A 14924-nucleotide genomic window follows, 5' to 3' on the forward strand; every position below is an offset into this window, starting at 1 on the left:
AAAGATACATCCCTGTGGAACATGGGATTACTCATTTGGGGTCAAGGTAGTATAGGCACAACAAAAAACATAAGAAGCAACTTTTATATCTGATTTACATTTTATGTTTTAAGAGCACTTAATATGATAATATGAATCTAAAAGTAAATGAAGGTTTCTACATTTCATAACTCTCAAAGTGCAAAAACTCATAGAAACTATAATTAACATACTACAACTAACTACTTCTCATGACCACAGACAAAACATTTTTAGAAATGTACTATGATTTATTAAACATGTTTAAAAATGTGAAGAAGCACTCACATACAAAGACAGGAATAAAAGACACACATTACAAGAATTGAAAAGTAAAAAGTAAGACTTCCACACATTTACAAAAAGACTGTACAATATACACACAAAATGATAAAAACATTTAAAACACACACAGATCTTCTGTTGGTGACACTGCACGTCTGGTGAGATTCATTCATTTCAGTCACATCTAACATACGCCATTCGAGACTCAAACAAAGAACTCAGTTTCATAAGGCATGTTGACACGTCTTCTCATGACAAGAGGGTGATGAGTGCATCCAGAAACTTGCTCCTGTCTTCCGTCTTCAGCTCTATGACTACAGAGGGAAAAAAACAAAGAACAATTAATAAATACACATTTCTATTTCTGAACAAATCAATTGTCATGTATTTGACAGTCACAGGACCGGGAGTAGGTAGAGACAAATAAAAGGTGTGATAAATACTCAGCAAATGTTATGCCTAACAATGACTGATGTGTAGTTACACTGCAAAATGTGATCATACCCTCAAATAATTATCTGTTTTATGATGTTCGCTATGTCTGAGTCATCAGTTTTGATAATTGAAGCTCTGCTAGAAATGAAACCGAGGCTGCCACCCAGTGTCTGATGAAGGGATTGTCCTTGACCCATATAAAACATTGATGAGAAAATGAACCCAACAAAATAAAAACTGTAAATGGGAGTTTCACTTACTTGAAGTGTCGAAGTGGTCATGAAGAGTTCTGGAGCTGGTGCTCTCTGCAGCTTTCTCAAAGGCTCGACCAAAGAAACTTGGAGTAAAGAGGATAAGAATTGAGGAAATGGGGCAATTTTGTTGTATACAATAAAAATTACACATTACAACTAAAGATGTCGATTGGCAGAATATGAATAACAAACAATTCTGATAATCAATTAATAGTTCTGGTAATTTCTCAGCAGTCTGAGGACATAACTGTTGACCTCAATGAAACACACTCCCTGTCTTCTATGTACCAACACAACTAGCAAACAAAGTAAAGTAATTTTCCTGCAAAAATTGAAGTTAAAATGTCCCAAATGCTCACAATGTCTTTTATGCACTAAATCTTTACATAGCAAATAGTTTTTTTCCTGACAAATAGTAAAGCTAGTAACTAATAACAGTTGTTTTTGAATAAGGATGATGTAAGAGTTGAATATAACAATGTCAACCTGAAACATGGACTCGGTCAACAAAAGATATGGGACAAACATGCTATTTTCCCCCAGAAGAACCACATTACATGGCAAGAGCATTTCACTTGCTGACGGGTCCTCAGAATCAATAGCTAAAATCATACCAGATATAAAATATATTGTTGGCTTAGCCATATTTGGCAATACTCTACATATCTTATGAAGCTATATCTTACTTCTTCTTGTCCGATGTTTCAGACTCAGGTGGGATTCCAACAACAATGACAGTTCCCTTCTCCACATCCTTGGGAGCAGCCATGATGAGTGGAAGCAGTTTGCAGCGCTTATTCCTCGTCTAACCAACAAAAACAGCATAAATGAAAGAGACACCAACAGCAGTGTGTTTTCAGTACAAGTGAAAAGTTTGCTCTTTTACAATCAGATACTTACAGAATGGACAAAAGCCTTCAGAAGGTACTTGCAGAGAAGAGTCAAGGCCATGGGCTTAGAAAAGAGCTTCACATCAGGAGTTCCCTTCACACGAAAGAGCAGGAGAAGAAGAATATTGAGCTGAGCAGGATTATCATCTTAAGAAGCAGCCACACACACACACACACACACCCCTGCAGGTCATACAGACACTCATACCTCCATGAGGTAGCAGTAGAGGAAGGGTCCCTGTGACAGGATCAGGTTGGTACAGATGCAGCTAGCAACTGTCTGCTGGACAGCTATCAGCTTCTTCTTAGCCAGGTCAATGCCGGTATGTAGACGCTCAAGGTTACTCCTAGACAGAAAAGAGATAAACAGAGCATAGGAATTTAAGCTGTCACAAATGTTTATGTAATTTGCTTAAAAAAAACAGACACTTTTGCTTTAAACTACTTCTAGTCATCTTATCAACATGTGCGAAAATACAAGAGCATCAGGATTTTGGTCAGTGAATGGACTGACATTAAGTCTCTGCTACACACCTGGAAAGAGAGTCCAGAGCCTTGATGAAGTTGTCACTGTCACTCTCATCTTTCTCAGTGCTCTCCAGCAAGGCAGCAGTAGCATGCACCATGTCACTGGCCAGGAAGCGGTTCTTAAAGCCGAAGTGCACGCCAAATGTCTGGATGCGGATGTCCTTCATACTGATGGAGGGGAAACATAATAAGACAGATCATGTCAGGCTGTCAACACGTGCATGTGAGTGTAAAGAGCCTTTTCTTCTTTGAGTTTTTTCTAGATCAATACCCGTATTTATTGGAGGATTCCTCAATGACGTCCCTTAGGTTCTCTTTGATTGACATGTCCATGGAGTGGAATTTCTGTCTCACTTGCTTCAGAGGCAGCCTGTTAAATATCCACCATTCAAAAAGTAAGAAATCTTATTTTCCCATTAGACACTTGCATACAATTCCATGGAACACCGTTATTACTGCTGTAGATAAATGTTTCCATGTTAAATACACAAAAAAATGATTTCTCAGCACTTACCCCATGTCAGCCAGGAACTCCTGGAGTTTCTTTTGGCCATTTAACGTCCAAAGCTTAAAGCTGCACGATGTGTAACAGGAATTACAGATGCTCTCATACAGGGACCAGTGCTGGTAGAGGGTTAGACGGAGGCTGAAGCAAAGGGTTAAAGAAAACTCGAAGAAAAACATACAAACTGTCAAGTACCTATCAGTGATTCTTGCTACTATGACACTGAACTGTGTATGGGAAAAAAAATTCAGATGAATTAAGGATACTCGTATTCAAAGGAAATCCTCATACAGTCGATAGAGAGGGAATTCTCCTCATCCTCATTTCGGTGGTTATGCCGGGAAACGTGCCGCTGCATTGTAGCGATGTCTGTCACATATTTCATACTAAAACGGAATAAAACATATAAATATAATTCAGTGAACAACTTGATGCAAACACAGCAAATACATCTGGTAAACATGAATATCTGTACTTCAGCAATTCCAAGGGAAACGATTATTGTTTTTTAGAATCATGTTTTGAAATACTGAAGACTTTCTCACTGTGTAATTTTATCGTGAACCCACTGGTCTGTCAGCCCAATGACAGCCCACCTGCAAACAAACAAAAACCAAAGTCAACAGTTGACTTGTGCAGTACATATACACAAACAGCAACAACAACAAAAAAATATATGACAGTTTACCAGAGCATGTCCTTGGTGTCTTTAGTCAACACCCACGCCAGTTCAAAAAACATCATTGCAGCCTGAAAACAGATAATTGAAAACATTTCAGGAATTAATTTGGAAACAACAATAGAGTATGTGAAATCAAAGTCATCTAAACACCAATCTATGCATAGAAGAAATTTACATGCAGGTATAAAAACCTTTTTTTTTAGTTTTTGTGCATTTTTAAGACATGCAAATCATCCAGTTCACTTGTCTTGCTCATCTTAGCATTCAAGAACTCAAAAAGAAAAATAAATGTGTCTACTCACAGAGGTCCCATGATATTCATACTGCTCATAGTCAAACAAGATTTCCCTCCTAAGAAATGAGTGAAATATGATAGTCAGTTTTTAAATCATAATGTCTATATGACAAATACCATCCGTGCACCTCCTTTAAAAAACACTTCACCTTCGTGCCTCCCACTCGCGCTTCGCTCGCTGTCTGTCAATCCTTCTCTCAACTGCCCCCTGCAAAGAAAGTCAAACACTCATTAGAGTCAGGTCGACGCTGTTTTGATTCATGTCAGTGGTGCATCTCATTCTGCTTGATAGTTACTTCATCATATCTCCTCCGTTTCCCAGATGGTTCTGAGCCTTCATCACTCTCATTTCCAGAGTCACCTCCTTCCTCATCATCTTCATCATCTCGAAAGATATCGTCATATGAGGGCACACCAAGGTCATCATCCTGTTTGATAAGTAGCTTTATCTGTGGATAAGATGATTCCACAAGTATGAGCATGGCAGCACAGTTTCTACAGAGATATACAATATTCTGATGTCACTCGCACATTTCAAACAAGCTAATAAAACACATTTGGCTGCAGCACAGTACAAATTAACAAATGAATGTGTAAGATTGCTTCCTTCTTTATCAATCATGTGAGCTGAATTTATGATTATCCATCACCTGGCTGTCATTGTAGACATTGACCACATCTATGGGCCGATGAGTGTCACAGATGAAGAAGATGGAGTCATCATCTGGCTGTAGCATCTCAAGAAGGTCAACATTTGCCCCGCAGTTGATGAGAACAAAGTACCGGAACTGCAATTCACCATACAGCAAAATACCACATTTAATTTAAAGCGACAGTGTAGCAAACCTTATCAGTTTCTCCTTGTTTATCCAGTGTCCTTTAGCTTCGAGAAAATTAAGTCTGATGTGATTATACCTGCTCTTTGTGTTCAAGGAAGGCAGTGCCAAGATCCTGCCAGCCTGTAACTGGGACAAGTGTGTACTGGATCTGGTCACAGTGGAAAAGTGCCTGGTAAAGAAACAAAAATATTTTGCAATTATTGTTTAATTTACTTGTTTATCAGTAGCCTTTCAATGACGAGTAAGAACATGGGAACACAAAATCTAAACACATTTTTTTTTTAAATGCACTTCATGTATGAGGGCATTGAAATGTGCACCTACAAGATATAAATGTAAGATTTTACATTGCCCAAGTACAATTTGCTGATGTAAGATTAAAAGATACAACTGGGAGTAATTAATCACTGCATTATGCCCCCATGTTAACAATATCCTCTAGCCATCGCCATCCATTTAAAAGTGCACACATAATTTATTGTACATGACATACACGACACGGGGAAGGAGCTTCGAAGTACTACAAATACGTCACTGACATTTTTAAAAACAGCTACATAAACACATTTCATTCGGAAACTCTGCTGTGTTAAACAAACAGAAGGCGATGAGCTAATGTTTGCTAATAGTTAGCCGATTCTCTTACCTGCAGTATCTTACAGGCGCAGAGAGCGTCGATGTCTGATGCCACCAGGAGGGCAACTCTCTGAAAGCCAGGTACCGTACGACAGATCATGTTTAGTACAACATATACAAAAAATGACGATGACGATAACGAAGACTTACATATCTGCTGAGTGGTGTTAGCAAAGTTCGTTATGCTTCAAGTTAGCTAACCTAATGTTGCAGTTAGCCAAAACAACGTACCTGGTTGGCAACTACGTCATAGAATTCCCTTCTTATGTCGCTGATGAACATTCTCAAAAAACGTCGGTTTAACACTTCTAAGACGAAACAAAACCCGGTGAAATATCGCTAAAGTGGCATGAACAGCGGCTTATTTTGGTTTGCTGTCAAATACGGAGCTCTTTCACAGCGGACCTCTGTTCCTTGTTGGAAATGTGGCGCCAAATCTACACGTCACATCCAACCAATCACTGGGGGTGGAAATGACGTACGTCAGAGGATGGAGGCCACGCCTACCATTTTGAGAAAAACAAAGCAGCTTCCAAACCACTGAATAGCAAGAATAGCAAACCTGTCAAGGGCAACACAAATAGACAGGTATTTTAACAGTTTCCTGCGAAATTGTTTTCGATTAAACATTTTTTTCGTTCAGAAGCTGAAACACCCACCTGACATCTTCAGTAATTAAAATATTAAGGCACCTAACCCCAGTTTGATAGATTTATTCAAGTATAATACTTTATACTAGCTACTTAATGTTTCTACTCTGCTACATCTTGGTGGAAAATTCTGGACTTTTTACTCTGCTACTCTGTTTGACAGCTGTGGTTACTGGGTACACACAGATTTAAACTGTTAATAAAAAAAATATAAATAATCATATTGATAATATATCAATGATACAGAGTATGAATGTCTTGCACCTCATGAGTAAGTGTCGCTTTGGTCATCTCTGCCAAGGAGTGTTAAGGTTTCAGTGCTGACTTGTGTTATAAAGCACTTTCAGTGGTCACTGTATAAAAACTGTCCACTATTATATAATATCTACATTTTGAAGTACTGTAGTAGAACAGTCCAAATCTCTGAACTTTTACATAACATGTTCCTGTAAATATTTCACAATAAAAGCCTGGTTGCGAAATGAAAGGATTGTGAAAGGTTGAAAGGCTGGAAGGATTGTACTTTGTAACATACAGGAATTGTTGAGTTTAATAAAATAATAATAAATAATAAAATTTACTAGAAAATATTTATATTGTCAATCATCACACAAAAATAGGATGACTCACAAGAAAATAAGCAAAGGACAATGTGTATTGCAAGATTATTTAGAAACATCATTTAGTGTCACCAAAAGATTCATTAAAAGCATCACAACATGTACAGTCAGGATAATGTATCAGCATTAGCGGCTGCTATGTGGTCCTACAAGTCAAGGCAAATCATGATGAGCAGGACATAAACAATGCAAACAGGCAAATTTTAATATCATCCCTTGTCATAACAGTAGATCTGAAGGAGCCCAGACATGATCATTAACTTGATACAGTAAAATCACATAAATTGACAGAAATGGATGGAAATGTGGGTATTTGGATGGAAAGTACAGTTATGACAAAAGTGTGTTGCTCTTTAGCTGTGAAACATGCATGATTTTATCAAAATGCAGCAGTCTAATCAACAGTTTTTATTTTGTCTAAGGGATCCACCACAAACCTACGAGCCCACAAATATGACCAATATTTTCATGAAATAATATTATCACATTAAAAGGTATACAAACAAAAATTCAAAATTCAAGTAAACTCCCACATGCCCCCAAATTAAATACACTCAGACCTGTACATCATCTCATAAACACCATTAAGAGTGAGTAAATTAAAATACTGTTTGTCTCAAAGTTTTGCAAAAAGTGAAGTTTTTCCTCCTCTTGGCTACTCTGTTCCGTTCTCCCTAAAAATCTTCACATCTGACTCCATCAGCAACATTATTTATTAACATTTCTTTTCTGAGGTAAAGAAAGGCAGCATGCCGACTGAAAGCTACAGACTGTAAAACGTAAACATAAAGACTGGGAACAAAGGTGTGTCCACAACATGCCAGAGTATACACTGTAACATGCAGTATATACTTAGAATTAATAAACTGAGAGTAATACAGTAATTTAGTAAACAAAGGCACAAATTTATGTTTTTTTTCTGCCAAGTTTGGTCTGAAACCACTGCAATCCAGCTGCTTTAAGCTTGATTCACAGCGACGATCAAAAGTGCTTTGACCATGCAAAAACTTTGGCTGGTTTCACGCGCAAACAGATACATAAGAAGTTTTGTTTTTCATGTTTAACCTGTAAACCAGTCATACCTAGCCAAAGGCTGAGTTGCTCGTTCTAATTAAAATCCGACCTCGTAAACATTAACATAAAGTAAAAAAAAACAAAAACAAAACTGAATCACAGACTGTAGTATTCATAGTCTTAAATGAAAAAATAAAATTCCACCAAACGTTGTGTGCCAATAAAACTATTAAGAGGATAGAAAACCTGACCAGCAGGAGCACTGGGAGGCTAGCACCATCGCTTGGAGAGGTTACAGTCTGATCTCACTCACGTTCTAGATCCAAAAACCAACCCCTTTACACCACACGTCTCTCCACCTCTGGTGAACATTCACACTCTAGACAGGTTGGCAGAGGAGCCAGAAGGGTGTGTAGTAACGGAAGTCAGACCTACACTAAGCCTGAGACCACTGACGTGGGAAAACATTTATCTTATGGTTCTTTTACAGTCGTATTAACTTGTGGCAATATTAGCAGATGAGCTGTGGAGATGCATTTGTGTCGTTACAAAGAAAGTACAGCAGAACCCATGAGAAGAGACGAGTGGATATGCTACATCAGGCCATTAAACTGAGGATTTGGAATATGAACCCTTAACATACATGAAAACATTTGTGAATGGACATATTCAAAATATAATAAAGGAAGACAGAAACAGCACTAAAAACGGAGGCAGGAGAGCAGAATTATGAAGATCAAAGATATGTAAAGTAGTTTTGATTAACCCGCTCTACACATGAGGACAACCAAAGAGGCGCTTTCAGATAGAAGTGGGCAGTATGTTGATGAGCATGATGAGATAATTTCATTGTGTCAAATGACAGAGATATTACTATACAGTTAGTACCATGATAGCAATCAAGAACAATTATATGCTTTCCTGTTATTGTGAAGAAATTCCATGAGGAGACTAAATCCGATAATAAATTGAGAATATACTAATAAATATTGCCTGTGCATATAGTATTTGTCTGTGCCATAGACCTCCACTGTTCTACAAAAACAACTTGGACATTAAAAGTGTTTTAATCCTCAATTGAAAGTTGTCCCCAGAAAATGCACAATTTCCTCCTGATTGAGTACCACTGTCTAAACACCACAGTGCCCATCTGTGTTAGGACATTACTAAGACAATTGGAGAAAGCACAATAAACCGTACAAAAGTAACTGAGTGTTAAAGTTTTGTGTCTTCAGTAGGAATTAACGGGTTTTGGGACCAAGTGCCACAAACAGGGTAGGGAAGTCGAAAAGTTCTGAATGATCAATGGTTTTGGCCTTTTCATAGAATTTTTCGATAAAAAATAATATAATGCCAGTTTTATTCTTACAAAGATCTACCTGTGTAATTTTTTTTAATCAATAAACTGTTGCTTTTCCATTAGATCAATTACATATGATGTAACATTAATGTATCATGATATAAAATTACATTATAAACTATGATAGAGAATTTTGTTCAAATCACACACCCTTACTTCAGATATGAACAGCCAAAATTAACACCTCTTACTTGACCAGTATTCGCTTGTCAAAGCAAATACTATATGGTGATAAACAAGCTCAAAGGTCCACTTGCTGATTACATGGAGCTTCCAAATGCATATTTAGTGAGTGGAGCTGGCCCAAGAGGCATCAAGTAATGTAAATCCAAACACTGAGGCACATGATATCAAGTGGTCAGTTACAGTGGTGATTGTAACCCCTGTACTGGCTCAAGGACATCCACCTTGTATTTTTTTTTTCCCAGCTGTTTGTCATACCACATTTACATCTTCTGATCACATTTAAACTTTGAGAAGCAGTTGAAAGCTCTCATTCTTTAATAAGTGGACCTTTTTCAAGCTCTGACTGGAACTGTTTTCGTTGTCTAAAATCAAACTTATGTTCTATTTTACTTGCATGATTACAGCTTTTGTCTGATAAATGTAAGATTATTATGAAATATCTACATTTTTTCAATTGAAATTGCTTGTTTTGTCTTATAAGTCCTACCCTTGTACATTCAATTTACAATGATACGACAGCAGCAAATCTTTACATCTGAGAAGCTGCAAGTGTTTGATATTAAGGGTTGATAAATTATATTAAGGAATAATCTAGAATAAAAAGTATTCACATGTAATTTTCGATCCACTGACCAACTGATTTAACACCTAATAGCTGTTGAGCTCGGACTCTCTTTACCATATTACGTGTCTCAAAGGTCAGTAATGAACATCAGTGCACAAACATCCAATACTGTGTATTTTTTCCTGAAGTCTCAACCCTGCTTGTTGAAAAAGTTTACAAAACAATCACAGAATTGTGACTCAACATGAGAAAACTGTTTCACAGCAGCTGAGCCAGCGATTGATGGGCAGTGGACTAGTAGTGCAGTGCTTGTGTGGTTGACCTGCTCAGCTGTTGTGAGTGTTAAAGTCATGTGATCTATAGGCACAATACACAGGTTTGTGTAGGGCTGGGCCATATGGATGGATTGTGATAAATGTTATACATGTGTGATATTCAACAGGCCCTCCAATATTTATACATTTTGTGTAAAATAATAACTGTAATTTCTTTTAAAACCTCATTTTAAGTTGTTTATATAGTTTAAGTCCACTACTCTGGACTGTTGAACTAGAGCTGTTTCATACAGCAACTCTCTAGTCTTTCACAAACCATTCAGAAGAAATTTGTTGTTAATTGGGAAAACAAATGATGTGTCTTGTTTCACCATACGAAAAGAAAATTCCCACCATACAGTTATAATAATAAAAACAAGAAATAGTGATAAACCGCCCAGCCCTGACAATGTAAATAACAGAATTATAAGGATTACCATGTAATCCAGAATAATAAATGACACCAGCGAAGAGTATGATCCAGGTACTGCTCTGCTACAGGGGCAGGATGTAGTTAGAGTTGGCCAGCTTGCGCTCCTGTGCAGCAGGAACAGTCTCTCTGTGGCGAAGAGGTCTGTAGCTGTCAGGGTCCTGCAGTGGAGGGTAGTGCTGCCTGTAACACAACCAGGCAATGGCAAGACCCAGCAGAGAGCCCACTAATACATCTGCAAGAAGGGGAAAGAGAAGAAGACAGCACACAGGTATAAAGAGTTTGACCCCGCAGCTTCATGAATGAATCTTGTGCTCATGTTTAAAAAAAAAAAAATAAAAAATCTGGGAAGAATATTAAGAGAGGCAATGTTAAGAGAGGCAATTGTGCAAATGTCATCATGCATTGTACCACCTGCTTCTTTTCTGTGACTCTGACCTTGCCAGTGGTGCTTGTAGTCGCAGGTTCTGGAGAGGGCAATCACTGTTGCGAGAAGTAGAGGTGTGAGGAAGGCACACAGCCGCCACGCTCTGCCTTGTCCCGCTGCATTGAAGCAGCGCAGCTTCCCTGCGATGTACAGCCCAGTGAAACCCAAACCTGCAAAGGCGACTGGGATCGAGGAGAAAAGGATCAAAAGGGTGAGTAGGACACAGAGAAAGAGAAAACTACAAAAAGACAGGGGGCGGGGATTAGACATGGAGCAAAGCTTTTTAAAAAAAGTCGAGGGACTCTCTCATGCTTATTCACCAAAAGAAGAGCCTGGAGACAAAAATACACTTATATACATCATTGTCAGATATTTCATTTGCCCCTCTGCCCCACTTTGTGCATTTGCTGTTTTGCCTGGGTGCCTCTTGATGAAAATGCATCCGCCACTTAGGCATAATCGACCATAAAAAGCCCTTACAGGAAGAGTGTCCACTGGGAAAGCTCTTCCTGCCCTCCATGACGACATCTGGGTCACCACTGCAGCGCAACTCCAGGTTCATCTGCCCGTCTGGGAAACAACGGTAGAAGAAGTCTGGCCGTGGCCTAAAGTAGAGACAAACACAGAGAGGACAGATTCAGACTTTAATCCACTTTAACACTTGGCATTATTATCCGCTGCTATGTTGTGATCCATGTTTACCTGCCAACAACAAGCTTGATGACATTGGTGAAAACTCCATTCAGCACCAGAGCCAAAGTCACAGCTGGATGACAGAGGGAAATGACACACAGATCAATACATTCAACTGGTTGGTATCTTTGTTTTAATGTGAAAAACTAGTGTCTGCTTTCTTACCCAGTGAGGCCTCCTTTACATCTCCTCGCTCTGACTTCTTCAGGGAGGCGAAAACCAGGATTACAATCAAAGGGGTGAAAACTGCCACACTCTGAAGAAAAAAGATGTGCGTATTACAACTTAAATCCACTTAATGCCAAATTAATATTTATCTGTAAAGAAAGATTAGTTACACTCAATCACACCTGGAAAGGCAACCAGTTGAACTCATAAACAAGAGAAGCACAAGGCCAAACATCTTTGCCAGATTCTTTACAGAATATTATCATGAGTGCATTATTAACACAATATCAATATTTCAATTGCTATATTGTGACACTCCTAATTCCATCATAAGGTTGAGTTTTGACCTCCAGATGTTTCTAGCGTAAGAAATGTAATGAAATAAAAATCTGTTTAAAAAATGTGTATAATGTTAATAGTCTTTTATTTTTGTGAAGAAAAAAAACCTCTTAAATATGTTCAATCCCTGATCATAATCAATTCATTTTTTTGGAGTGACACTCTGCACAGGTCAGGTCCCCAGAAACTGAATTTCTACCTGTATTGAAGCCAGTGGTTATGTGGGGAAGGTGGAGAATTGATCTTTAAACTCAAGATATGATTTGGAAGGATGGTTGTCACAGTAATCTGATGGTGATTGATGAGTTAAAAAGGACGATTTGAATGATCCTTTAAAGACTGTAGAGGGCAGGAAGGTAGTTCAGATTCTCTGTGGGGATTGTTGTCAGGGAAGAGGTGTGAGAGGGAAAACTCAACCTGGAATATTTATTATGCTCATTTCAAGTCTACTTACAAACATAAGAGAGGTGGGCACGTGGTCTTTCTCTACACGATGGAATTTATACAACCACATCTCCTCTGGCTGGATCTCACGGTAGAAAGGAGGAAGCTGCTCCGTCACGCTACACAAAAAAATAAAAAATCTTGGTATGTTGTATGTTTCTCCGTTTGTTGTCTACTTATTAAAACAACGTTTGCCCTTTAAAAGGACAGATCAACAAACCAATAATTCAAAGGTGGGAAGACTTACAGGAACACAACCAGCAAAGCCGTCCGGATGGAAATCTCCGACAGGAAACCACGAAGTAGTCTCCTCTTCATTTTGTTTGTTGGAATGGACTTCAGTCAACAGCAAACATCATCACGCCACTTTTACTTAACTGGGGCTAAAAAAAACATCACAAAAAGATTTTGTGTTTGTGCTTTTGTTTGATTTGGGTATTGAAAGAAACAATAAAACCACAATCTAATAAGATATGAAAACAGGAACTAATTACTAAGTACATCAGTCACACATTCAGTACATAGTACAAATATCTGCTCTCTATATCACAATTTTTGTAGTTGGTGGGGTTGCTCCCTTCTAAAAGATTGTTGATGACCTGACTGAAATCCCCATTTTGGATAGTGTTAGGTTAGTTATGCCCATTTTGAGACTCTCCTATTTCACATCTTAGCATACCAAATAAAACAGAGTACTCTTGATTGTGGGCACATATGTTAGCAAATATCATGGGATGGCATTGAATTTTGGCTTCAACAACAACAGCACCCTGTCTCACCTTATCATCTGTAATGATTCTGTTGCTCACACTGTAAATGTTTGGGAACTAGAACTGCTACACCCTACTATTAGATGAGCCAACAAAAACAAAATAATTGCCCTACCCAGTCCCGGGGCAATTCTTTATTTACTAGTTCTGAAAGCTGTTTTTCCTGAAGGAAGACTATATCATATTAGAAAAGTATTTTCTTGCTCTTTACTAATTAGCCCATACCCTTTGCATTTCAGCCCACTGTTGTGATTAAATTTACACATAAACCACAGACACTCTACCTTAAAGAGGTTAATACTGATAACTTGATGCTGTATGTTGACCTGTAAATCTAGCTTTTTATCCCCTTAAACATGGGGGGGGCGCGACTTCAGCAGAGGTTACTGACCTTTGTCTTCATTTTTTTTTTGTCTCTAAACTACTCAAAAACTACACAAAATCAGACAAATGAGGAAAGTATTCTCCATTTTACATTATGTCTCCAACACTTAAACTCTGACTATATATCCATATCCGGAGATACTGGTAAACCTTGTGCTGAATATCCATTCAGCTTTCACACTGTGGAGCCCCTGCCCCGTCCAAAACCTGATTTACAGGCCAGCATGCTGCACCTTCTATTCAGAGGATGTTATTTAATTTCATATGTCATTAAACCTGCTTTTCTAATAACGACACCGATTACACGACTCACCAGCATAAGCCAATACACAAAACACGCGCAAACAACCTAACCTCAAGTGCCCGAGTTGTAGAAATACTATGTTAGCAGACTAAGCTAAGCTAAGCTAGCAACATCTGTCAAACAAGACATCTGGCCCATTTCCGCGTTGTCAAACAGGGAATCCCAAGGTACGTTACTGACCTTAAACAGGTGGTCTCTTTTATCTCTTTATCCTCATATCAACACGTGGTGTTAAAATGATTCAGGCCTCGACATCCTCTGTTCCTGCCGACGGTGAAAGTCGTGCATCTGAGGACTTAAGAGAAACAGGGATGCCACAGAAGAGATGGGAGCCGTGAAGCTAGCGGCTACATCACAGCTACTTCTGGTTTAGGATTTTCAAAATAAATGTAGAAGGCGGTGCAGCGCTCGATCGTATCCAAGTATAAGGCTGCTGTCATCCGAAGATGAAACTGGAAATCCGTCAGCATTTTCTCTCTGAATATTATCTAGTATATAATCTCACGCCAGTAAAGAAAAAAAATCAGTATAAAGTTGCATTTATATAGCAAATAATACTCAATTATATAATTTGATAGGATTCTGTTGAATTCTTGTCGATTTGGTCCATTTAAATCATGCAGTCCTGGATTTTGAGTGATGTTCCAAAATTGTTAACAGAGGGAATCTTTTAATATGTTGTTCAATTTTAATTTTTATATACAACACGACTTCACATATTTGTCCGTCTCACATCTAACTGTCTAAGCGAATATTTATTTGGGAACTCTACATTTATATCAATTCTGATTCAATTTTGCCACTACGTTTTTATTTCAGAAGCACCGGACTCGATTTAAATTCATAGTTTGACGGACACAAGTTTGAGAATTTAAAAATGTGGGAGCCA

At 38.2% G+C, this 14924-nt stretch overlaps 2 protein-coding genes across 2 annotated transcripts; both read right to left on the reverse strand.

Moving 5' to 3' along the window:
• Nucleotides 1–246: 246 nt before the first annotated feature.
• cdc45 (CDC45 cell division cycle 45 homolog (S. cerevisiae)) lies at nt 247–5811 on the reverse strand. Its single transcript, XM_037096848.1, has 18 exons — nt 5599–5811; nt 5378–5437; nt 4808–4900; nt 4543–4680; nt 4189–4341; nt 4042–4100; nt 3900–3948; nt 3604–3665; nt 3461–3511; nt 3182–3301; nt 2925–3056; nt 2682–2780; nt 2417–2578; nt 2091–2229; nt 1893–1976; nt 1679–1797; nt 999–1075; nt 247–617 (listed from the first exon to the last, which is right to left on the reverse strand). Exons 1-18 carry the CDS (start codon nt 5647–5649, stop codon nt 553–555), a joined length of 1713 nt encoding a protein of 570 aa, XP_036952743.1. The 5' UTR covers nt 5650–5811; the 3' UTR covers nt 247–552.
• Nucleotides 5812–6654: 843 nt separating this feature from the next.
• On the reverse strand, nt 6655–14376 carry plpp5 (phospholipid phosphatase 5). The gene is made up of 8 exons (XM_037099055.1): nt 14216–14376; nt 12825–12960; nt 12588–12696; nt 11792–11882; nt 11636–11699; nt 11414–11538; nt 10945–11115; nt 6655–10741 (listed from the first exon to the last, which is right to left on the reverse strand). The coding sequence occupies exons 2-8, from the start codon at nt 12893–12895 to the stop codon at nt 10572–10574; spliced, it is 801 nt and encodes a 266-aa protein (XP_036954950.1). The 5' UTR covers nt 12896–12960; nt 14216–14376; the 3' UTR covers nt 6655–10571.
• Nucleotides 14377–14924: the final 548 nt, after the last annotated feature.

Source organism: Acanthopagrus latus, chromosome 5 (assembly GCF_904848185.1).
Source record: "Acanthopagrus latus isolate v.2019 chromosome 5, fAcaLat1.1, whole genome shotgun sequence".
NCBI classification, from domain to species: Eukaryota; Metazoa; Chordata; class Actinopteri; order Spariformes; family Sparidae; genus Acanthopagrus; species Acanthopagrus latus.

Coding starts and splice junctions, on each gene's coding strand:
- cdc45 (XM_037096848.1), bottom strand. CDS start 5,649: ATGTTCATCAGCGACATAAGAAGGGAATTCTATGACGTAGTTGCCAAC. Junction 4,342..4,542: donor ATGTCTACAATGACAGCCAG/GTGATGGATAAT, acceptor TCTTATCCACAG/ATAAAGCTACTTATCAAACA. Junction 1,798..1,892: donor TGAAGGCTTTTGTCCATTCT/GTAAGTATCTGA, acceptor TTTGTTGGTTAG/ACGAGGAATAAGCGCTGCAA.
- plpp5 (XM_037099055.1), bottom strand. CDS start 12,895: ATGAAGAGGAGACTACTTCGTGGTTTCCTGTCGGAGATTTCCATCCGG. Junction 12,697..12,824: donor GCTTTGCTGGTTGTGTTCCT/GTAAGTCTTCCC, acceptor TTTTTTGTGTAG/CGTGACGGAGCAGCTTCCTC. Junction 11,883..12,587: donor TGCCCACCTCTCTTATGTTT/GTAAGTAGACTT, acceptor TTTTTTCTTCAG/AGTGTGGCAGTTTTCACCCC.